The 23,155-nt window shown below is 39.6% G+C and overlaps 2 protein-coding genes across 2 annotated transcripts in view; both read right to left on the bottom strand.

Annotated features, from left to right (window-relative positions):
- Positions 1-89: 89 nt before the first annotated feature.
- On the bottom strand, positions 90-10,611 carry tgm2b (transglutaminase 2b). Its single transcript, XM_074674974.1, has 13 exons — positions 10,523-10,611; positions 6,932-7,111; positions 5,658-5,876; positions 4,836-4,954; positions 4,271-4,399; positions 3,663-3,840; positions 3,361-3,493; positions 3,021-3,124; positions 2,693-2,932; positions 1,766-2,044; positions 1,513-1,673; positions 1,104-1,240; positions 90-556 (listed from the first exon to the last, which is right to left on the bottom strand). The coding sequence occupies exons 1-13, from the start codon at positions 10,530-10,532 to the stop codon at positions 406-408; spliced, it is 2,040 nt and encodes a 679-aa protein (XP_074531075.1). The 5' UTR covers positions 10,533-10,611; the 3' UTR covers positions 90-405.
- A 1,740-nt stretch (positions 10,612-12,351) lies between these two features.
- quob (quattro b) overlaps positions 12,352-23,155 on the bottom strand; it is a 31,820-nt gene continuing 21,016 nt past the window's right edge. The window contains exons 9-24 of the mRNA XM_074676080.1: positions 22,309-22,407; positions 22,071-22,219; positions 21,308-21,446; positions 21,070-21,192; positions 20,726-20,923; positions 19,586-20,565; positions 19,131-19,380; positions 18,392-18,481; positions 16,888-17,112; positions 16,147-16,317; positions 14,985-15,162; positions 14,397-14,513; positions 14,012-14,266; positions 13,445-13,692; positions 13,158-13,214; positions 12,352-13,009 (exon numbers count right to left, since the gene is read on the bottom strand). Coding sequence (XP_074532181.1) covers positions 13,176-13,214; positions 13,445-13,692; positions 14,012-14,266; positions 14,397-14,513; positions 14,985-15,162; positions 16,147-16,317; positions 16,888-17,112; positions 18,392-18,481; positions 19,131-19,380; positions 19,586-20,565; positions 20,726-20,923; positions 21,070-21,192; positions 21,308-21,446; positions 22,071-22,219; positions 22,309-22,407 — 3,261 coding nt within the window. The 3' untranslated portion in view covers positions 12,352-13,009; positions 13,158-13,175. The remainder of the gene's footprint in view (positions 13,010-13,157; positions 13,215-13,444; positions 13,693-14,011; positions 14,267-14,396; positions 14,514-14,984; positions 15,163-16,146; positions 16,318-16,887; positions 17,113-18,391; positions 18,482-19,130; positions 19,381-19,585; positions 20,566-20,725; positions 20,924-21,069; positions 21,193-21,307; positions 21,447-22,070; positions 22,220-22,308; positions 22,408-23,155) is intronic.

Genomic DNA, 23,155 nt, shown 5'->3' with positions numbered 1-23,155 from the left:
TGTGGTGCCTAACTTTTTTTTTCTTTCTAGAGAACCAGACGCTTCATAAAAATTAAACAGGAATACACAACAGCAATTCATGACCGGCTTTAATGGTTGGACTGCAAAAAGTATAAAAAGTAGTACATGGTACTAAATACTAACCAGTGCAAAAGATTGTGTTAAACAGTTTGTAAAAGTGACATCTGGCTGGATTTGCTGTAATGAGTACAGTATGTTCAGATCTTGTTCTGGCTTTCTAAGTGCACAGGTATAGATGTAATGATAAGTAATGTACAGTGAGCTACTTATTGAAAACATTTACTCAATCAAAACTGTGCAAAGGACGTTTCTCATTTAAGAGGCTCAACAGTTTAAAAAAAGTACAAATACTGCACTGTGATACACGGCAGAGACACTGATGCATTATTTCCCAATAATGACATTTCTATAGCCGCTGACATGACACAACTTGTTACTATCAAAGTCAACCACCAGCTTTCTCAGCCCAGAATGTGTGGGAGTGAAGTAGATTTTCACTTTGGCATCTTCCCCTGGTCCCACTGAGGAGCCCACCCTGTAAAATAAATATTTAAGATTACGTTTGTGACACACAGTTTCAGGTCTTAACCTCTCTAACTGTAGGAATGTTTACACACTCCATTACTGCTGACAAGAGAAGTATGATCGTTTGGAGCTGATATAGATGGAGCTGCAGTGTTTGAGGAGCAGAGGTCAGAAGGTTGGAGCGTGGCTAAATAAATTTCATTCTTTTCTTCAGAGTGGCGAATGGTAGAGAGCAGCTGAGTCCTGTCCTGTCTAAGCCGGAGCCACAACACCAGTGACAATATGAAAGATCAGAAGACTAAATAAGAAACATTCCATTTAAAAAAATCTGTAATTTTATAAACGGCCAAAAACTGCAGTAATGCCGGCGTAAAAGTAATTTTGCTCAGCTCGTGAGGCTTCGTATTAAAGATGAATGATGTTTTGATGATGATCTGTTCTGCTAACATGTTCATGTCTCAAAAGAAAATAGTTCCTGCTGTGCTTCAGTGTTTTATTTACGACGGCTTTGTTGCGAGTAAATAATTTGTAGAAGAACAAGTAGGAAATCATACAACCTTTCAGAGATAACACGTCCCCCCGTGAGGTTGGCCCCCTCAATGCTGAAGCAGCAGTCCTCGAGTGGTTCTGGCAGAGGGTTTTTGAGAGTGACCTCAGCAGCCAGCTTCCGATTCTCCTTCGGTTCACCCAGGATCTGCAGAGCAGATATTTCAGCGTGTTACTCAACAAACATCTCACAGTAAATACAACACACTTCAGCTTGATTTAAGTTTGGTTTCTATGTGCTGTAGACTTAACACTCCCTTAGAGACTCGCTGATCAGATTTTTTCTATGATTTTGATGAAAGTTCAAAGCCTATTTGAATTAAAATTTGCATTTGGAGCCAATAACATGACAGGAAAGCCTTTATGAGGCGTTATCTCTCTGTTAATTCTACATCCCTTGGGGTAAATCATTTTACTCACTCTGACTTTGATTTCAGGGTTCTCAAGCACAATGTTTCTCACTGCCAGTATGTGCTCTCTGGTGTTGTAATCCAACAGAAGAGCTGCCAGCCGGATTAGGTTGTCTTCAGTGAGCACACCACCATACTTGGAGTAGTTCAGCCGCAGAGGAACTCGTCTCTCTACAGGGACACATCAGATGAAGTGAATACTTACAATAAAACTACAGACTACACACATTTACGGCAAAATACTACATCTGGGCTTGGCTCACCTGCTCCAGGTGAGAGTTCAACGTTGAGCAGATCTTTGAAACCACAGCTCTCTCCCAGGAAGCCATTATAGGACACAGAACTGGACCCAAACACCAGGCGGCACTTCTTCTCACTGTCAGTGTTGTTGGTCACTACAGCAAATACGTCAAAGTCGCAGCCCTTCCTCATGTCTGATGAGACTTTAATGGTTAGGTGTAGACCTTGATTCTGCTGCTGCTCCTGGAGCAGCTTGTTTTGATGGTTCGCCTTCTTGAATGCCTCCCGTTCTTCATCTGAGCCTGGCAATATAAATGCAACAAAATCATGCACTGTAATTAAAACGTTTTCATTTTGAAATGTTAATATTCAATATAAATTTTATCAGTAAAAGAGTGTACATCTAACAGGTTTAAACAAAGAGACTTCATGTCTTTAATTTCTTCAATTTTCTTCTTCTTCAAAAAAAGGCAATAACTGACACATACAAAAAAGAAACATGAAATCATTTTCCATGTATTTTTTAAAATGTATTCACATAAACTCAGTTATTTTTTCAGTGTCATACTTTAGGCTTTAGGCACAGTTTCTACCTGACAGCAAAAGCCATGTCACGAGTAAACATTTTTTTGCTGTTGCACAACTACAAAAAGGGCCAAATTAAAGCCAATCAAAACATGCCCTGTTCTAACTGAGAAACCTTTAAAGAAATACCTGCCTTAAATATAAGCCTGCTTCAAAATGAAGAGCTGCAAGCTTCTGCAGTGAAAAGAAACAAGGTCCTAGTTATGAATTTATTAAGAGTAAAATAAATTTTGGCAAGAGAATGTAAGAATTCACACCGCACGTGGGACCAGCTGTTATGGATTTGTTTATCGCCTAGGTCATTCACATCTACAGTAATAGTTGAGGAGCCATACTGGCAATGTTAAGTCTACTTTGTGCTCTACCTTCAGGGTACTTGTACAGATGAGTGATGTCCTCTCTAGCATCACTTCCCACTTTCTTCGTGCTGATTTTTTGGCCCACCACTGTAGTGGTTGTGACTTTTGATGTGCTGCCGTCCTTTTTCTTCATTGTAGTGAGGACGTCAGCGTTGACCTCAGCATAGACAAATGGGGCGTCATACTTGAACATGAGCTCGCCTTCCTTTATGGCTCTGACAGGGATGGGGCCACAGCAGTACACTCCTTATAGAAAATATTAAAAATAAGAATATGTTATCTCTAAATGTGTAAGGAGGCTCTTAAATGTTCCAAAGGTTCAGATGTCTGTTACCTTCACTTTTCTCCTGAGGTGTTGGGTCACTGGCTTGCCAACCGTTAAATTCAGGTTTAAGGTCAGGCCTGGTCATCCAGCTCTCTACCCAACAGTGATAATTCCTACAAACATTGTACATATCATCAGCTCAATGCCAATACTTCAACACTTTACATATCAAAACACATTCAAAGCCACATGAAAATTTCATAGTGCTGTTTTGCTTGGTGCTGACAAGCCCATAAATCAGATCAAATATTGCTTCTTTAAATGTTTTTCAATTTTTTTTTGGCTAGCATGAATTATTGTCTTACAGCCCTGTCTGTAGCAGTAAGAGTAGATTAAAAAAAAAACATACCATATCATCTCTCTGGATTGAACAAGGTCTCCGTTTTCGTTAATGAAGCGCTCAATCACCAGGTTGTTGTTTGTATCGTGGGCTGACACATAGTTGGTGATGACTCTGCAAGGGATGCCGAGGGCTCTGGAAACTAACAGAGTATGAAAATAACTTACATGAGTGTTGTGAAACCCAGAGGATGAGAGAAAATAGTGTATCATAACAGTCTGTTTGCAAACATAATGTGTTGTGTCTGTTTGAGGCATATCAAGTGTGTTTTCCAGTGATAGGCTACAAAGCTCCACTGCCTGCTATCTCACTTGTACAGGCCACTGCAGCAAACACCCAGCACTGTCCGTAGCGAACAGGCTGACAGGCATGTGTGTCCCAGTTGCGCAGAATCTCCACACTTCCTTTCCAGAACATAGGGCTGACACCTCCTTCATAGCCACCTGTCCATTTTCCCAGCAGCACACCTTTATCATCATTACAGTTTACCTAACAGGAAAATAAAGGAGTGTCATTTGAAAACATATTTCGTCAATAAAGCATTCCACAAACAGCAGACACTGGACACTCGCACACACTGTTTGTTCTGTACTGGTCCTGCTTTTACATCCAACTGATTTTACTCTTGTCATTTTTATTTATTTGTTTATTTATTTATTTATTTTTTTTTTACAGATTTTTAAGCTTCTATTTGTTGCACTTTGAGATTTCTTTAAAATATAAAATAAAATGTATTATTATTATTATTATTATTATTATTATTATTATTATTATTATTATTTGATTTTTCAAGCTAAACATGTAAATGCTTGGATTTCATACCCAATGTCCCTGGCATCCCATATACATAAATCTCTTTTTGAATCTTTTCTTTTTGGCAGAAAAGTGGACACAGAGGCTGAACACGGGAATGCCTTACCATGGCACTGAGCACTCTGGACACATAGATGGGGTTTCTTCTCCCTGAGCAGTCTTTGCCAGGATTCCTCAGACACTTCGGATTCATATCCAAAATCCTCAGACACGCATCTAGGATCCCACTCTCAAACTGTATAAACAAAAACAGAGAGGTTTAGAAGAGAGGTGGAAAAAAATAATCAAGGGTGAATTCTAACAGTTGCTAAGACGGCTGAATGAGATTTGTAGTTCTGCAGCAGTGGGAAGCTCAACAGCTGCAAGAGCTATGCATGTCTAATGCCAGGCTAATCAAACCGTATCAGATATCACAGAAAGGTTTCCAGCTCTGCTTTCTCTTTATCTTTACACCGTCAGATAAAAACACCTTATTTAATTTCAGTGTCATATATTTAGAATTTACTGCATGTTTAGGTTATATAAAACTGCATCAATCACTTGATACGTGATAAGTTATCAGAATGAATGTGAATCATACTCCTTAACTCTGGACAAAGTTGGCTCATCTGGTATGTTACAGTGTGTGTTGGATGAGGTTGTGCTGACAGTGATGGTGTTTGAGTTGGTACCTGGCCAAAGTTCCATGGAGATGGTATGGGATGTTTGTAGCTGCCCCGAAAGATGATTCCATCCTGAGATAACACATACTCTGCCAGACTCTGCTCATTGTCCATGTACACTGCATCTCCTATTGCCAAGAGGAGATTCACAAACAGCACAATGGATAATTGTCTCAAGTGGTATCTGGAACAGTCTTTTTCCTGATTTCTTGTCAAGTTTACATATTCTCCTCCTGCTGGTGATAAGGTTATTCTTTTAATTTAATATAAAGTCAGGCTTCTAACTGGTTTCTAATCAAGTACAGGTGGCTTTTATATCTGTGTGGTCATCTCAAAGCTTAGGTAGCAAAGAAAATATCAAAGGTTAGCATTCAGACTAAGAACTAAGAACTAAGAATTCCCAATGCAATAGTCGAATGTGACAGTTTACAAGATGTTGCAAAAATAACCCCAAATACAAGCACAATTTATCATTTTTAAACCATCCTGTGCTCAGTTTGAGCAGGGCTGTCTCTTTCCCTCAGACTGCGGTCATAAAGTTAAACTATGCGGCTGCATTTGATGAAATACACAGTCAAAAAGGAAGTATAAACAAAGCTAAATCAAATTCTCATGTAACTTTTAGAAAAAAATATCACATATATTGCTACTTAACAATAAAACCTAAATACTTTCGCTGCTATATAAGCTCCTGAATATCCCCCGTCAAAAACTGTCTTTAGAAAGAAACATGATCATCAAAGCACTAAAAAGCTTAAGATCACCACACTCTAATACCCGCCTCAGGGTCGGGGTTTGCATGACAGTTTGATATATGGTGTGTTTACCCACCTGGGCACCAGGGGTTAAAGAGAAGGATAAATTCAATCCTCCCTGAGCTCCCCAGAGTCAGGGTGTAGCGGCCTATGGGTGCATCAGGGGCAGAGCAGACAGACAGGGCCACCATGTCACCAGGGGGACTGGTGATCGCAGCACTCCAGCGGGAAGTGTCAATGTGGGCTGAGAGACCAAAGGAGGCCCTGGTGCCGTATTCCTCGGAGGACTGAGAACCTATGGGTGACAGTGAAACTAGTTATAGACTGAGGACTACATGTGGGAAAAGATCTCTGTGAACATTTGTGTCAGTGGAATGAAAAGTCAGAGGGTGCATTTTTATTCTTCTCATGATTGTGCCCAAATTTGGTTTAAGCATCTCTGGAATTTTGTCTCGTCTCCATCATCGGTGTAACGGTGCCTAATTGTGACCACACTAATTCAGACTAAAGGCCTCTTTAGCAGCCTTCAAACAGATGTGATTTCCAGTTAGCTGCATAAAATTCCACTAAACCAAGAACTGTGAGTTTAATCACTTCTTTTGCTGGGTAGGAATAAAGGTCCTCTTCTTATCAGTTTTAAAAACATGGAAGTCTAAATGGTTTATAACGTTATCTGTCATCATACACATCTTCCTGTTGGCGAGCAACGTTTCCTGTTCCAACAGTTGGACATTAGTGCAAGGAATAGCTGTCAAAACATACTCTGCATCAGAGGTTTCAAAAATTATCAACAGAGAAGAAGATACAGATGTTTTCAAGGGTTTTCTGATGGAAATTTGCCCCAATTTTATTCAAACAAGAACAGCGAGGACCAACAGGAAAATTAGGGAGAAGGTTAGGTTAGGATGTGAACCCAATGACATACTGTACACACCCACTGTAAGTGTTTATTGTGAATTCCAGTAGCAGTGTCAACAATCTTTAAACAAAGGAAAATTGCTTTTATTTCCTTCCCATCACCATTGTCACTTTTTTTTCTCATCTTTGAAATAACAAAGAAAACGTTTTCAGCCCACTATCGCAGTAGTGTCCAGCAGAATGACCCTAACTTCCTGTTTGAGAGGAAATAGCCACAATATTTTTCCTAACCTCCCTGGATGATAATGACCCTTTTTTTATCATGAGAGTTTGGCTCATCTATTTTTTCAGCAGGTTGACTGTGCATGGGTTTATTATTTTAACCAAGCATGTTAATAAAGATCATTACAAAATAAGTAATTCAGCTTCTGTTAAGCGAGTCAGAATATGAATGCAAAACTGAAGTTTAGGAAAATCATAAATATGAAGCACCTGTTTCTGCAATGCACTCAAGAGAGTTGAATCCTGGTTGGTAGCCTCCAGAGCGAAGGTACAGGCTGATTGTGAACGGCTGGCCTCTCCTCACAATCAGACGATCCATGCCATTGAGGTCGGTGCGATGGTCCATGTTGTTGAACTCACACTCCAGATTCCAGCGATCGATGTCCAGAGCTTCAGAGATGAGAGCAGATTTAAAAAACTTAAAACTAAAATATATATCATACCCTCTTATCTTTCACTTTAATAAAGAATAACCCTGTATCTCTATGACATGGCTGTGTTAAACATTTGGCTATTCACTTAAAGAATTGGCCTTTTATTTCCTGATAGCAGATATTCCTATGAAGGCCAGACTGTTGCTAGAGAAATAGTCTGGACACAGACTCTAACAGAGTAACTTTATTCATCAATCGACTGAAAGAGGTCAGCTTTATTAGATGTTTTGAAAATGAAGAAATGATAGAAAAACAACTGATAAAAGAGGGGAAGTTAAACCCCAAAAAGCTACAAAATGTGAGTGAGAAATTTACAAAATGAACATGACATTAAATTAAAAATGCTTTGAAGAGGATCTGTTTTAATTAGACAGCCTCGCCACCTTCTGGCCCGGAGTCTCATGCATACAAATTACTTTTACAAGTGTTTGTTTTGGAAGTAAATGGAGATCAGATCGAAACAAACTTTCCTTGTTCAAGAAAACTTTTTACTGGATACAATGTGCCGAGGCAAGGTATTGAAACGTGACATCAAGCAAACATTGTAGTACAGCATTGTAGCATCATAGTAAATGTAGCGCTATCGGCAGCCTGGTGCTCTGGCGTATCTGTAGGCTAATATGACAACAAGTAAACACTGTCAGCTTGTATGTAGTTTAATTGCTGTCTATACTTAGAGCAGCCGGAAGCCCCATGCTCTAAAACATGGGTTACAATTAACTTCTTTTATAACAGTTGTGGTGAATTACACGACACGTGTATTTGTATTTGTATATGTATTACACGTGGTTTAACTCGGTATACTTTTCTTCATGTTGTGGCTATGAATGTGTGTGCGGCATACTGTAAAAGTGGACTTCTTCCCTAGCTCATTAGCCTGAAACAGTTCACATCCTTGCGTCTTTTTTCCAGAGCTCAAAATAGAAGAGAAAGCTACATGTTTGTGGAAGTTTGTTTTCCATTTTCATAAAGTCTTGGAAGCTATTACAAACTGTGTAAAACCAAAGTGTGAGCATGCACAGTCATTTACTGTAACGTGTACTAATTTTGTTTCATAGGGCCTTCTGTATGGTTTTAACAGGAGGCACAAACAGAGTCACTCCCTGTGAAGAGTCTCAACACACAACCACACCTTCCCTCCAGGGTCAGTTGTGACTAAGAGGATCCCACCCTCTGATTTCCTGCAATGGGAAAAATTAGGGTCCCCCTTAACAATGCACCCATGGTCTTCCTGCTGCAAGGACAAGTGTCTGGGCTGCTCCATGACATGTCATGAGGTTAAACCCTTCAGCTCTGGAAACAACCACAAGGGGCTGGTGTAAAGGCTTGGCTAGACTTGAACAAACAAAGACTGAGCTGCAAAGTCTGCCTGCTGTTTTACATGTAGTCCATGAAGACCACTCTTCAGAATGGCTCTGATCTTTCAGCCGACCCTGACCCTAGTCCTGCCCTTAATTCAAAACATGTTGGTGTTACTAATTGGGGCAAATGCCTTAAAGATGATATCGCTACCAATTATTGGACAGCTGCAGTTTGTAGTCAGAGAACTATGAGAGTCCTGCTGCTGAGTGTGGAAAGTTAGACAGTGATGTAGCTCACATTTGATGGGGACACAGATTTTTTAAACACAGCTGCTCACTTTAGAAAGCAGATCAGAGACACAACTATAAAGACTTGGTCCAAGAAACTCCTTTTTTTCTCACTTTTCCATTTGAAAAAAAAAAATCTGTTCATTTAAATTTTCAGTGCAGAGTCCAATAAAACTGTCCTTGAGCTTATAGAATGTGACAACAATTACAGAAAATAATACCATATGGATCTGGACAGCGGTATTGCTCTTATGTTGCAGTGGGAAACTGACATCATCGTTTCTGTAACATGTTGAGGGCCTCAATGAGGCTGCAAAAGTAACACCAAATAAAACTGATTTGAAAAAAAATCACAAACTGTTGTGCAACAGAATATGTGTTATTTAAAGAGGAATTTATGATATGGCCAATAGTGTGCACTTGTACTGAAAAGCCCAACTTGATCATTTTTACTGGATTTTTTTCTGCTGTGTTATATAACTACAAAACCCCCTAATAGAAAATGGATGGGCAGAGATTCCTGAGCTTTGACCCTGTGTTTCTCACTAACCCCTGCATACATACTGTGCACGCCTACACTTCAGTCCAGCCTTCTGACCATGACCCATACAGCAGAGGATTGTCTCAGTAAACAACACTGCGGCAAGCATTAGCCTTTTAAGGAAATCTGAATAAAATCTAGCTGTTTTCATGCGGCTTGAACCCGGTACAGTAAACATCACTTTAATCCTTTGGAAAAATAAATATAAACTCCCTCAGGACGTGAAAGGAGCTCTCAGTCCTGTAGGTAACACCCATGCTGACTTCACAAGTACATGGTGAACACTGTTCATCTGAATGCTAAGGGCACATCAAATGGGTAGTGTCCTGTTTTTTTTGCACAGTTCTGAAACTGTAAATGCTTGCTGTGATTAATTTTAAATTCTCTGTTTAAGTTAATTTTGTTTTTTCATCCAATAAAATTTCTAGAAGTGAAAACTGTGGGTCCATAGAGTAGCATTTCAAACAACTTTTTTTTTTCTTTCTTTCCTTTTTTGGGTGATTATTTTTTTTACTGGTGCACATTTCTTCTGCAAACAACCAGATCAATAACAACTGAATTCCTTCCCTGGTGAAACAATGCAGACCTACATGTCTGACTGCTTTAGTCACACTGAATCCTCTACATGGACTGTTTGAAAGGAGCCCTGTGAGCCCATAAAGTAAGCAGTAGTTTACTAGTAGAGGCTCCAGCTGCTTTCAACTGCTTTTATACGTGTCAAAGGCCCCGGGAGCTACAATCATCTTCTCAGACATGAGGGTGAAACATTTTTTACATGCACAGGTCTTAAGATCTGTGGTGTAAGCATGCTTCACAAAGTCATTCTTGGTGCACTAAAAGCAGCTTGCAGTGTGAAGGCATGTGCAGACTGTGATAAGAGACTTTTATTAGACTCAGTGAAAGTCTACCTATCCTGGTCATTGTATCATGTACACAAATGCAAAGTACTGCAAAAAGAACTATAGTTGAAATTGAATAGATGGGTAAGTATATAAAGTGTGGGTAGACTCATTAACTTAAATACTAACACAAGAACGTTCTTGTTAACATATGCATTAAAAGATACAAAATACATTGCAAAAATCTGTATGACAGTTACAATTCAATAAATAACCTTTGAAAAAATAAGCTATTTGTGAAACATTACTTGTTCTCCAAAACAAAAGAGTTGCTTTCGCTTCTTTGAAAGTGTTTTTAAAAAGTTTCATGGACAGAGAGAAGTAACGGTTTTTCTTACCTTGAGCCATGACTGCTGATTTGATATTGCTGAAGTTTGTTTTCTGAGAATCTCGTGCTTTGAAATGAGCTGTATACCTCCGCTACTTCTCGCGGTCTTATTTGTAGTTGCCCTCGGCTCGTGCGAGTCCGTTTGATGGTGGGCGTGACATGACCCTCCCCTCATCGCATGAAGTCGCGTGCACGTGAGCTCGCGCTCATCTTCCAACGAATGTACGTCCTTTCATGATTCAGTGATGACAAGTCAGAGACGTAATGTTTGTGCTATTGCGTAATTTATAGAGAAAAAAAAAATCTGCTGTGTTCAATAATAGGACAATCTCACTGGGCAGTTTACTACTCTCTGCCTATTTGCTGATACAAACAGTGACTGTCGTTATATTTACACTTTATGTGATCATTCTAATGAGATTTAGGTTTATGTTCAGAAACAACTTAAAAGTATTTTTATTTAACAGTCTGTTTTTTTCGATAATGTAAAATTGTTACATATTTTTAATCCTAGTACATTTGCTCTGCCCTTAAACCTCACCATCTGCTGGCTGTAGTTTAAAGCTGACAATATTTTTCTGATAAGCCACACACCTAACTGTTGGAGAAAATATCTGACCATGTCTTTATGGGATAAACATCCCCAGATGGCTCCTCGTAGGGCTGAGAACAACAGGCAGGGCAGGCAGGCAAAACTTAAGAGACACAGGCAAAAAAAAGATTTTAGAAAATTGTGCTGTAATAAAAGTGAGCTGTAATAAACATGTGCATAATATAAGACACACTACACTACACTACTCTTTAACTGGTATGATAAAAACAGGCAATGATACATCCTGAGGTGAAGACAGAGCTGGCTACAGCATGACTCCAGGTGTATGTGTAGGACAAAAAGACAAAATTCTTAAGGCTTCAGTATTGTTTCTGGTCTTATTTTCTTTGGCAGAAGTAATGGCATCTGTCCTGTGGTTACTATCAGCTTTCAACTATGACGACAAAAATGAATCAAACAATAAAAGAACCCTGAAATCATTAGAAATATTTGTAATAGTAACTACTTCATGAATGCAGTGAATGAAGCCAGGCATATGTTTTCAAACACCCTAGGCAGGCCAGTATTAACCAAAGCCACAAGTCTTGGCTTCAGTGCTGGGCATTACATCAGTAAACTGGATTCAGTGATTAACTAAGCTCTGCCCAAACACACGAACAGTGGAAATGACTGAATGTCTTTGCCAAGGCAGGCTTAGAGAGAAAGAGACTGTGGCATCATCTATCACCTGGACTTACTTCAGATTAAACAAGGAATGTGTGTAGCTTGTTGAAAAATGTCTGTTTCACAATAGCAATGGGTGAATTAAAAAGTGATACAGAGGGCACAGGTACATAGAGCTGAAATATAGTGAAAAATTAACATGTTTGTGAATTATATCAAATGCAAACTTTGAAAGGAAATGTTGTGGCTGTATCATTGATGAAAGTGTGTCAGTGTGACTCGTGTGGGGCGTTGAAGTATTTCCTGAGAAAGTTCCTAAAAATTGTTCAAGAGAAGTGTGACTATTTCTGCATTCCAGAAATCACACTCTTTGACAAGGAGGAAGGAACCTACTCAGATTTTTTTTTGGTGTGGTGAGTTCACATGTACATACTGATAATAAAAACAGGGGGTAAAAGTTAATTTCAGGATGCTAATACTTCCTCAATAAACCAGTATCCTTTCTTTGTTTACAGATTTAGCCCATGGCAAAGATTATCCAAAAATGCTTTTAATATGTAAATGAGTTTTTCTAAATGCAAGCGTGATGGTTGAGTTTATTGCAAATACAAATGTAGTACAAATAAAAGCCATCATATTATCACCAATGCCAATATTCTGTTTTGAAAACAGGAACCGTACAACAAAGTAAGTTGGTATTTGCATAACAGTTACATATTAATCTATACAAAACAGTTACGTAAGAAATGGATTGAGCAAATACATTTAATTTTAGAGAAAATAAGTAAGACACATGCTGTCATTACGTTTTACAAATCTGTACAATAGGCATTATGATAAAACAGACAATGTTATGGTGTTTATTGTTGACATGACTGAATTCTCTGTAGCTCTTTAAAATAATGGATTAGTCTTCTCTTGAATCAGGTGTAAGTAAAAAATCTGTTTGGCACCATTCAATGACCCATTAAAAATTAAGCATCATAGTAGGAAGCAAATGCAGTCGGTTGTGTCTCTATATTCTCTTGCATGAGTTATAAAGTACTCTACATTAAGCTATGTCAGGTATGCATTTCAAAATACAACACATGTTTAACTCCAAGTACAGTACATTTATAGAAATGTGTCTGATCTATTGTTTACGTGATGAGACTAAAAGGACAATCTATTTACAGAGTGGTAATGATTTACAGTAACAGCTGGTATAAATGCATGCCTATTCTGATCTTCAGCGCTGAAAACCAACAAACAGCTCTCAGCATTCCTTGTGAGCCTCCAAATCTGAAGGAAAAAAAATTAAAATTAAATTAAATAATTTAACAGAGATCACGGCACGTTCAAACAATAAAACTAGCTGTTGAAATATGGTACAATAACACAAAAATAAGCAACAATCTGTAAGAGTTACCTATAATTGTACAATACTCACACTGTACTGTTTCTCACGTCACACCTCCGTGGATTTTCCAACACTGGTGTTCTGAGCCTGAAACATTCATCAAAATGTGGTTAATGTGATATCAATGCCCAGCAGGAGATCAATCATTCAGACAGAAAACAGACTTTCTGATACAACAAGGTCAGGCACAATTCACAAGGGATGATGCATGAATCTGCAACCAATTAAGTTTGAGGCTACATGGAGTAGTTTGCTTTTCTAATCTTTTCAACCATAAAGACAACCACACAACTTAAGTTATAGACTTTTTACTGTACCTTGCCACAGGGCACATCCTTGGTCTGGTGAAGTGGTTTGGGTTTGGCTGGAAGCAGTAGTTGGGGTTTTTCTGGGGATCCTGCCACACCAGTTGGTTTGTCGCCAGCTTCAGCTGCTTCCTTTACAGTGATTGTAGAGGCAGAGTGCACAATGGTGTCCTCCACCTCTCCTCCCACAGCAGAGTGGAAGCTGTGGCTGGAGCTGCTGAAGCCGCTCACACTTTCTCCTGACGACTCTGAGCTGTCCACTGAGACAAAAAGAACATTTGATAATAGAAAGCCAATGTTCACTAATAAAGTCTTGAGCTTAATGTCCTTGGATGCCTTTTAAAGAATCCTTGACCCACACTTCTGACCTTTGATCCCACCAGAGACCAAAATAATCTTTTTTTTAAGCTTGTAACTTAAAACCAGCATCTCCTGAGGCCATTCATAACTCTGCGTTGTTGAAATGTTGGTTTACTGGGTAAACGTACTACTCTTAACCTTTTTTTAAGTTTTTTTTTTTCAGATTCATTCTTAGTAAGATAATAAATACACACAGGTATTGGAGCAAACCAAACTCACACAATAAGTTGTGACTTCCACTCTCATGGTCCAGATCGTCTTCTTCTAAAACTCCAGGAGGTGATGCGTATCCTCCAACACCCCCTGAAACCACTCTCCGCTTTGGCCCACACAGGTACCCTACAGGTGATAGAGAGCCCCTCCCAGAGGAAGAGGAGGAAGATGAGCTGCTCCCTGAACCAAGAGATTTCGGCCGCCCTCCAGGAAGTCCGTCCTGGGGACCACAAGATCCTGCTGGGGACTGAGTCTTGTTTTCTGCAGAAAGCAGGCAAAGTGTGAGAAATAATATTTAACTTAACAGTAAGTTCAAAGGAGTGAGGGAAAGATATCGCAGTATGAGCAGGTTTACATTAAAGTATTAAATGATGAAGAAAAACAGTTTCACCTCTTCCCATCAGCACATAGTTGACCGCTCTGTCATGGATAGCCGCATCACTGGGTTGGATATCCATAAAAGGCTTGTTCCCGATACCCATAAACACTCTCTCCTGCATTCGAACCTCTGAAGAACACACATTGTTGTATTAGTTTGACAAATATTACATGTTAGATATGCTTCTGAGGCAAGTTATAAACTGAAAACTAGCAGTCACAGAAAGTAGAAGGGGAAAAATGAAGCCATGTGTAACAGATTACTGTCTCTGTTCTGCAGCTGTCTCTGCTTATTTTGGTTTTAATCTTATCATGTAAAACATGACCATTTAAAACAAGCTTCTTCGATTTACTCCCCTTCTATTATTTCCAGAGTTAACCAAACATATTCATATCTGCAGATAAAGACAGTTTAAATGTTGATATTTTACTAACAAACCTGGCTATATCAATGAACTACTGCTAAATAGATCTATTTATTCTAACATGAATTTTGGATGGCATGTAAAATAAAAAATAATATTTAACATAAATTTCTTATTTCCTCAAGTAATCACTTGTAATTTGGAGTCTTTCACAGGTCTATTTTATGTGTCATCACCTCTGTTATGCACTGCTTGCTCCCACAGGATCCGCTCCAGGTCCTTGGTCCAGGCGTCCTTCACCCCCTGGCTAACTGCTTGAAGTGTGTATGTATCCTCAGTTTTTCTCTTCCTGAACCAGATCTCAAAGCACAGGCCGCTGTCGCCACTGTTTTGGGTCATGCCTATGTCTGATGTCTGGTGATGTTTGAAGACAGAAACACTTGAGTGAATTGTAGCAAAAAGCAGCTCCAATGCTCAGAACACTGACAACACATTAAAACTGTTGTTAACAGAAGAGTGGAGTATATTACAGTGGTGTATCAAGGCTGATAGAGACAACTGGAAAGAATAAATATTATATAAGTGTGAATGATAAGAAAAAAATGTGAGAGTAGAACAGCCACCTGGAGAGCAGTGTATTTTCAGTGATGGAGCTGAAGCAGTGCTGCAATTAGCCCTACTAGTGGTGGTTGAAAGTGCTAAATAACCAGTGTTAGTCAACAATATGCTCTGATTTGTTGCATTTAAAAGATCAAAACATTTTCCTTACACCTGAATAGGGATGGGTATCGATTTAGGTACTTTTTTAGGTAACGACCGAGTTACGACAAAAGCACCGGGTATTGATTCATGTAGATTCAAAAGGTACCATGTTTAGGTACCTAGAGGCATTCTTATGACTGTAAGGGAGTGGAAGAGTAGGTGATTTTCCATGCTGGACATGAACACAGTATTTCAAGGTTATATATTGAAGAATAAATTTGTTAAGTTGTAAAAAATATATATATTTTAATATTAAACAAATTGAGATTTTTTACCACATAGACACAAAAAATTACCAAAAATTGGTACTGTTGAGTACCGGTACCGATTGCCAGGTACCGGGCATCGGTACCGTATCGTTTCAATGTGAAAGGTACCCAACCCTTCACTTGAACAACAGTGGAAAAGTACATTTTATCAATAAATGATGAGTAAATCCAGAGAACAACCAGATGAATCTACAGTTGCATCATGCATACGTATGCAGGAAGTCATCAAGTGCTGACATGATGCAATGAGGTTGTGGTAGCAACACTGGGGCCTTGTATTTCTCCATTCACTTGTACCACTGATACACATTTATATAGTGATGCTGAACATAAAACAGTGTACATGATAAACTGTATGTATGAGTACCTTGAATGACTGTTTGTAGACATAAGTGTCATTTCCTACATCCGTCTTCCTGGTTTTGCTGAAGAGGATCAGTTCTTGGAAGAGGAAAATGTGGCGGAAACACTTTTTCTTCCTGAACGTTACCAAGAACTCGTCCTGACGTATAATTTGACCCTGCTCCTTCAGATTCACCTGCAGGTCACAAAGGACAAAAATCACTGAGGCTGGAAAACTACAAGTAAGCTTCAAAGTGTATTTCAGGAGAAAAGAGCAATGAACCCCGATTTCATGCACATATGTCCAATTCACAAAAACTGTTTATTTAACAACCATCAACATTCCTATGATTTCAACATCCTCCTTTATCTTAGCCCTCAAGATTATGGTGCTCCAGCCCAGCATCATCCCACTCATGCACCTCCCTTTTGTTCCGGCTAAAAGATAAAACAACGGCTCTTTAGATTTACTTTTTTCCATCAATCGTATCCAAGATTAATAACACTGAGCATGACAACTACGCATGATCAATGTTTTACTCTCCAACTTACTCATCATCCCTTAGTGAAGGCTGTCATGTCTGGACCTGTTTCCCTACTCTGTTTTTCTTATCCCTGCAGCTTCCAGATGTTGAACTCTGCTCATTCTGATCGCTGTACAATAGTGAATGTATGTACACACAAAATCCTGTGTATGCAGGAACCCCAGCTTTTAAGTAATGTTTGACAAAAATGACCCAAAAGTTGAGAAAAATAGTTCCCTTACATCACACTGTTGGATGGCATCCATGGCTAGTAGGTTATTGCCATGGCGAAGCTGGAAATGGATGACCTCCAGGGCGGCCTTGACCTCAGCCATCTCTCTGGTTTGTCCGGGGCCACACTCCCTCATCATGTCCTGCAGCAGCAGACTATACTTACTGATCCGCTGCACAGGCTTTAGTAGGTACGACCACAGATCCATCTTGTCCCCCAGCTTCTGCTGCTTTTGCTGATGAACAAGGAGAGGAGAGGAAGCACATTGTTAATCTGCAGCAGGGTTGGAAATGTTCTGTTCTGATGCACTTATTGAGCTCAGGAGCTAAATTGTGGCGCCTCATGTTCAGATGTTACAGTTCTTGAGTTTTTGAAAATTGACATTGTCTTTATACAAAAGAAGAGCAACACTTAAAATACTGGGGTTTTTTTTTAAATAATTTTGTGACCACTGTCATGGTGTCAAATAAAGTGAATAATGTTGTGCAGCAAGTTTTTGTGTTTTTAACAGCAAAAAAAATACTTTAGAAATGTTTGAATGGTAAAAAGCAGCATGAGGAAATTTCACATAACAATATGCTCCGTATACATTTACAAGACAAGATCTGCATTGACATGAGATGACTCAAATTAAGAAATTAAGCATGAAAAGAGTTCTTCAAAGGGGCTTCAGAGCCATGAAATTATGCAGGAAGAGGGGTATGGTTGAACTGACTGACAGGTAGGTTTTTTTTGGTGTTTTCAAGTGAAGCTATGACCTCTACCTCACCTGTGTGCCAAATTATAATATTAGCTGTAGGTTAGCTCATGCTAGCATTCTGAGGATGGACACCACTACTTTTGTGTTTTGCCACTCTTTGTCAGAAATCACTGAGCGATGCCACAGAGACTACAGTCATGCTTTAGACAGCCTGTAGTGCACAGGTACATTATTAACATGAACAGATCAAGAGTCTTTGACTGAACAACATAAGCATTTGTTTTATTAGCCATGCTTGCAGAGACGCTCTTAAGCTGCATAGCCTGCTGGCTGTTTGTTCCACCACTTTGGTGCAGGCTGTAATTCTTCAACAGCTGTTAGCTGGACAGCCGTGAAGACTTTTCAATGATCCTTAGAGGATATATCCTGCTGTCTTAAAGTCTCCCTTAACGTCTCCTCCTACCTAATGAGAAAAACATTCTTGAACTAAGTGTTACTGACATAAAAAATGGATAGCCCCAAAACTATGGTGCACTCTGACATCCTCTGCTGCTCCAACCAGCTCAAACAGTTCACAGTTTTTATTTTGGAAAGTTTTCTTTTTAGAAGTTAAAGAAATTCAACTTCGGTTGCAATGAAAGCCAAGATTTTAACATGGTTAACATCAAGTTTCTTAACAGCATGTTAGAAGTCTCTTTGTGCTCAGACTGGTGTCCATGAGTCTAGCCTCACAGCTGCAAACACACACCCCACCGTGTGGTTTTGAGAGTATAAATGTCAAAAAGAGGACAGGGAGTCCAGATATGATCCTCACCTTGAAGAATGCCTGTCCGTGATTAACGAGAAGACTGTCAGACTGCGGTTTGTTCTTACTGTAAAGGGCATACAAAGCCAGGCTCTCCCTCTGGAATAAAAAGAATGAACACAGAGAGGAAGATCACATTATTATCACATCTGATAAATTGGATGTGTAGCAATAACAGTACAGATGGTGCACCCAGATTTTCCATGCCAAAGGTCACCTTTTTATTTCTCTCCATAACTGTCATATTATGTGAATAATTTTCAAACAACAATAATGTGTAAAAAAAAAATACCTGTCCTTACTTGAAGCACAACACAAAAAAACAAGTACTCAGTGTTTCCCTGAGCTGAAATTAAAAATATCAAACTCAGCCATTTCAGGTAAAACAAAACACTGTCAAAGAGGCCACCTGAGCTCTCTCTCATTGGTTTAGACCACAATATGATCCAACCAAGTCACAGGAGAACAGAAAGATGATGCACTTGAGAAAGAATGCAGTTTTTCACCCAGGCAGGGTCAAGTGCACCAGTGCAACCTAGAAAAAAATGTCACACTCTCTAAAACACATACAATACTGAAACCACATATACCACTACCCAGCAACACACAAGCAGATTTCTGCTGAAACCTTGTAGTGTCATGTGTCAACAAAGCACATATGTCTTCTTTGGTCCTCCTATTTAAGCATGTGGTTTGTTACCTGCACAAAAAGCATGAAAAGCAAACTCATATTACTCGTGGTACCTACATGTCTCAGAAAGCAGCGTCCCACTCTGAGAGGTTCATTCACACTGCTCTCCAACTCGTTGAGAAAATGATGTCGGTGGAAGTCGTGGAGTTTCTCCAAGTTGCCAAAGATGCTCCCTCTCTGGCCTCTGAGGTCCTGAGGGACGTCAGCCCTCTCCAGCTCAGGAAAGTAGTGCTCTCGAACATAACCCAGAGCCTTTACGTACTCCCTCTCTGTGGACAGCAGCTCCTCCATGATCCTTCGCAGTCTCCTGTTCGCAAATTGGATGACACACAACATAGAATCAATGGTTTTATTGAAAGAGAGCTGAGATAGTACTCAGTTTGTCATTGTATATTTGTTGGGTTGGGTTATTGTTCAGCTGGTGCTGTTCGTAAAGCCAAACCATGTGATTTTAAATGTCATGGACAACATCTTACATAACCTACATAACGAATGAAATGGGTTTAACTTACAAAACATTGTCGCCATTGTTTTCTGTTGCTGTGAGTAATGTCTCTGGGGTCCCGAAGTCTGTATGGCTCTGGCTGCAGCTTATGCATCCTACACCTGCCATCTCATTACTGTCTCTTTTCGACTCCCAGCTCAGGTTTCCTGACTGTAAACTCTCGTTCTGGGAAGTGGGCAGATTTTGGAGTGGCTGCAGATTTTGTTCCAGTGGTGATTTCCTGTTCTGACAGTGTTTGTGTCTTACATTCAAAGGGGAAAAGCAAGAAAGAACTGAAAAGTGAGAGGTCACACAGGAGCCCTCGCTTAGGGAGCGACCCAAACGTTGGTGTGACTGAAGATCAGCGCCCTCTTTAGCTGAGTCCACGCTCCTTAGATCTGCCTCGCTGTGGTGTTTGGTTTTTGGGTAGCAGTCACCGTTTGGTGGAGACACAGGTGTCACTTTGTCCTTTTTAACAGATGGTTCAGGTGACGTCAGTGCTTGGGATTCTCCATTTTGACTCCCAGTCAAGTCAGATTTTAAATAGTGGTTTGTGGGATCAGCAGTTGTGGTTATTCCTTCACTGGCTAAGATACTGACTGCCTCTTTTTGAGGGGTTGGTTGCTGGATGATTGAACATTCATCCTCCCCCACCTCGCTCCTTCTCTCCGTCTTCTCCACCCCCCCATCTTCCTCTTGAGGGTTCACAGCTATGTTTGGCTGGATCTGGTTTTTATCTACGCCTTTCTTCTTTTTCTTCTGCATCCCTTCAAGATGCTGCCTGACTTCTTGGCACTGGACCCAGGCTGCATTCCACACTCTCATCACCCCTGAGGCCCCTGATCCCGCTGCGCAGGCCTTGGCTTTCACAGCCTGGAAGTGCTGGGTTGAGAATTCACCACCCAATCTCTCTTCATACATCTGGAGTGAGCTCTGAGTCTGAGCGGAGTAACACCCCTGCTCTACCTTCTCCAGAAAATGACTGAATTCTTTGGCCAGAGCAGAAGCCTTGAAAGAGAGAAAGAACAGGATGAGGGGATTAGACCAAATTCAATTTAAAAGTTTAAACAAATCAGTTTGGAATATAAGGACAAAGAGCACCAGTAAAAATCAACAGACCTCAATGAGAAATGTCTGAGTAGAGAAAACACATCTGGCAAGCACAAACCTGTGCACAGAAGCGATGCACATGCATCAGTTTTTCCAATTCCTTGTATCTCTGTTCTGTCCGCAACATAAAATCATCCATGTTGGATTTAAAAGTGCTACTTAGGGTGCGAAAAATATCTATAGCAGGACTGGAATCACTCATAGCAACAATTCCATCTGCCTCCGTCACCAGGGTCAAAGCTTGCTGCTGCTTTTCCTTTAAGACAGGAAGAAAAAAAATTGTTTACACACTTTGCCTTCTGGGAAACACAAGTAAACTGTGAGTGTGTTAAGACAAAACACAGACATTCAAATCAGGGTAATTAATTGCATTTTGAACAGTTCATCATATTGCTGAAATACCTTGGACTCTTTGAGCAGCAGATCAAAGTCCTGGAAGGCCTTTTCAGTCCACATCAGTGTATCATCCGTTGCATAAGAGTCCTTCAGTCTCTCTTCACCTTCTGTGCTGAACCACATACCAGCCTGAAAGGTGTGATAAAGACTTCTGCTTTACAACTAGGTAGGCTCTGATTTTCTTATCTTTCGAGGAAAAAAATGATTTTGTATTTTCAAGTGTTCGACATTCAGCTAATATTACCGCGCTAATTTTGGCCTCCACCTCTCTGAGCCTGTAGAGGAACTCCAGCTGCTGCAGGGACTCATTTGATCTCATCACCAGTGTGTGGAGCTTTTCCTCCACCTGGTTGTAAAGACTTGTCACTGACTCCAAAGCATCCCTGCAAAAAAAAAACATTACACAAAGATTTAGACAAATAACTTGCTAAAGTGAATTTGAACTGAATTGCATTACAAAGAGGAGAAATTGTTTTTCAAAAGCTAATTGTGATGCAACTTATTGGTTGAACAATACTGTAAAAAAAAGAATAATACACAGCTTTCAACTGGTTGTTTTTTCTAGAAATATTTTGCCCCTCTACTGCTGTAATAAAAAGAAATGGTAGAGTAAGCAATGGGCATTTGTTATAATTCACTGTAAATTTTAGATTTAGATATGTAGTCTCGATTAAAAAAAAACATGGGTATGAATCTGTGTCTGTTTATTCTATCGCTTAAAGTTTAAGTATGTTTTTGAACCAGCTGTTTCATGTGGAGATGGTAATGATGTTTCCCAGTGAAATAAGGCGGTGTGCTCTGCAAAATAATAATTCAAAATTGGCTGGTCTGGTTAAAGAAACTTTCTTTCACCTTCTAGAAGATATTTGTAGTGTTAAGCACATATAAACATTTTAAAGTGATCACATTTTTATTTATCAAATCTTAGAGCTCCGTCACATCATTTCACATCTGTGTCCTCCTATTTAAGAAGCAGGAGATCAGGTGGCATGAGTTAAAACTGTTACCTGTAGTCCTCTGACTGTGGGAACCTGAACTCTTCTTTCTTCATTCTGGCCAACAAAGCCCCTCCCTCTCTCTGCAGAGTGACCAATCGGACATCCTCCAGCACCCCTTTCATAGAGGCCCTCTGTTCCTGGATACACTTTTGCACCTCCTGTGTCAGAAAAAGGAAGAGGTAAGTCAACCTTATATACCTAGTCTACACTGTCGACATAACATCAAGATGCAAAAAAATAACTATACCTCTGCTGTGTCAATGCTTTTGCTGCTGTCCACTTTTTTAATGGCTCTTTGCAACAAGCAGTCTGCCCCCCGAAGGTCAGTCATGAAAGACACCAGCCTCTGAAATATAGTCAGTTTGGGACCGAATAAAAAAATGAACCACAAATATACAACTTAATGAACCTTAAAGGTGAGGAGACACTCAGTATCTGCTGTCTGCAGCTAACAAAGCAGACAATTTGAGAAGTGGTTTTCATCCAGGGTCACTGCAAAAACAGATCGTTGACTTTACTGAATCCAACCTGAACAACTGTGTCATGTTAAAATGAGTTGTATCGCAACTGCATGAAGTCATTGCTCTGAACCTTCCATTGCTGCCTCTTTGGGGTGTGAGAACCTTAAAACAAAGATTTATCTAAACAACATGATTATCAAAACTTGCATAATACAGCAAATCTTTGTCTCTTTAACCAAACAACATTTTTGGTCTATTAGCAACAGGAGGAATAAATCTTTCATGTTTACTGACAGGATTTTTTTTCAGACTCGTATATTACAAATTTTAGCTGCTTTCCTTTAACCTGCAGGTGAATGCTCTGATGTGCAAAAGATAACAGTGTCTGGTAATAGTTTGTTGTGTGGATTTTGGCACTAAGATAAGTTGGTATAACTCAAATTCAAATTTATATATAACCTTATAAGTGGTGGACATAAGCCTGCAGAATTACAGTTTAGTGTTGTATGACAGATAATAAAATATCCACCCCCATGAACCATCAATATTTTCCATTACAGTAAAAATCTTGAACCCCTCTGATAGGATTTTGACCTCTTTCCACAAGACCACACATCTTCCGTTGACTCATTC

Source organism: Halichoeres trimaculatus, unplaced genomic scaffold (assembly GCF_033239565.1).
Source record: "Halichoeres trimaculatus isolate MK-OKI-2021-1 unplaced genomic scaffold, fHalTri1.1 fHalTri1_scaffold_1, whole genome shotgun sequence".
NCBI classification, from domain to species: domain Eukaryota; kingdom Metazoa; phylum Chordata; class Actinopteri; order Labriformes; family Labridae; genus Halichoeres; species Halichoeres trimaculatus.
Note: the sequence above shows the minus strand (reverse complement) of the source record. Positions and strands in the feature narration are given on the sequence as shown.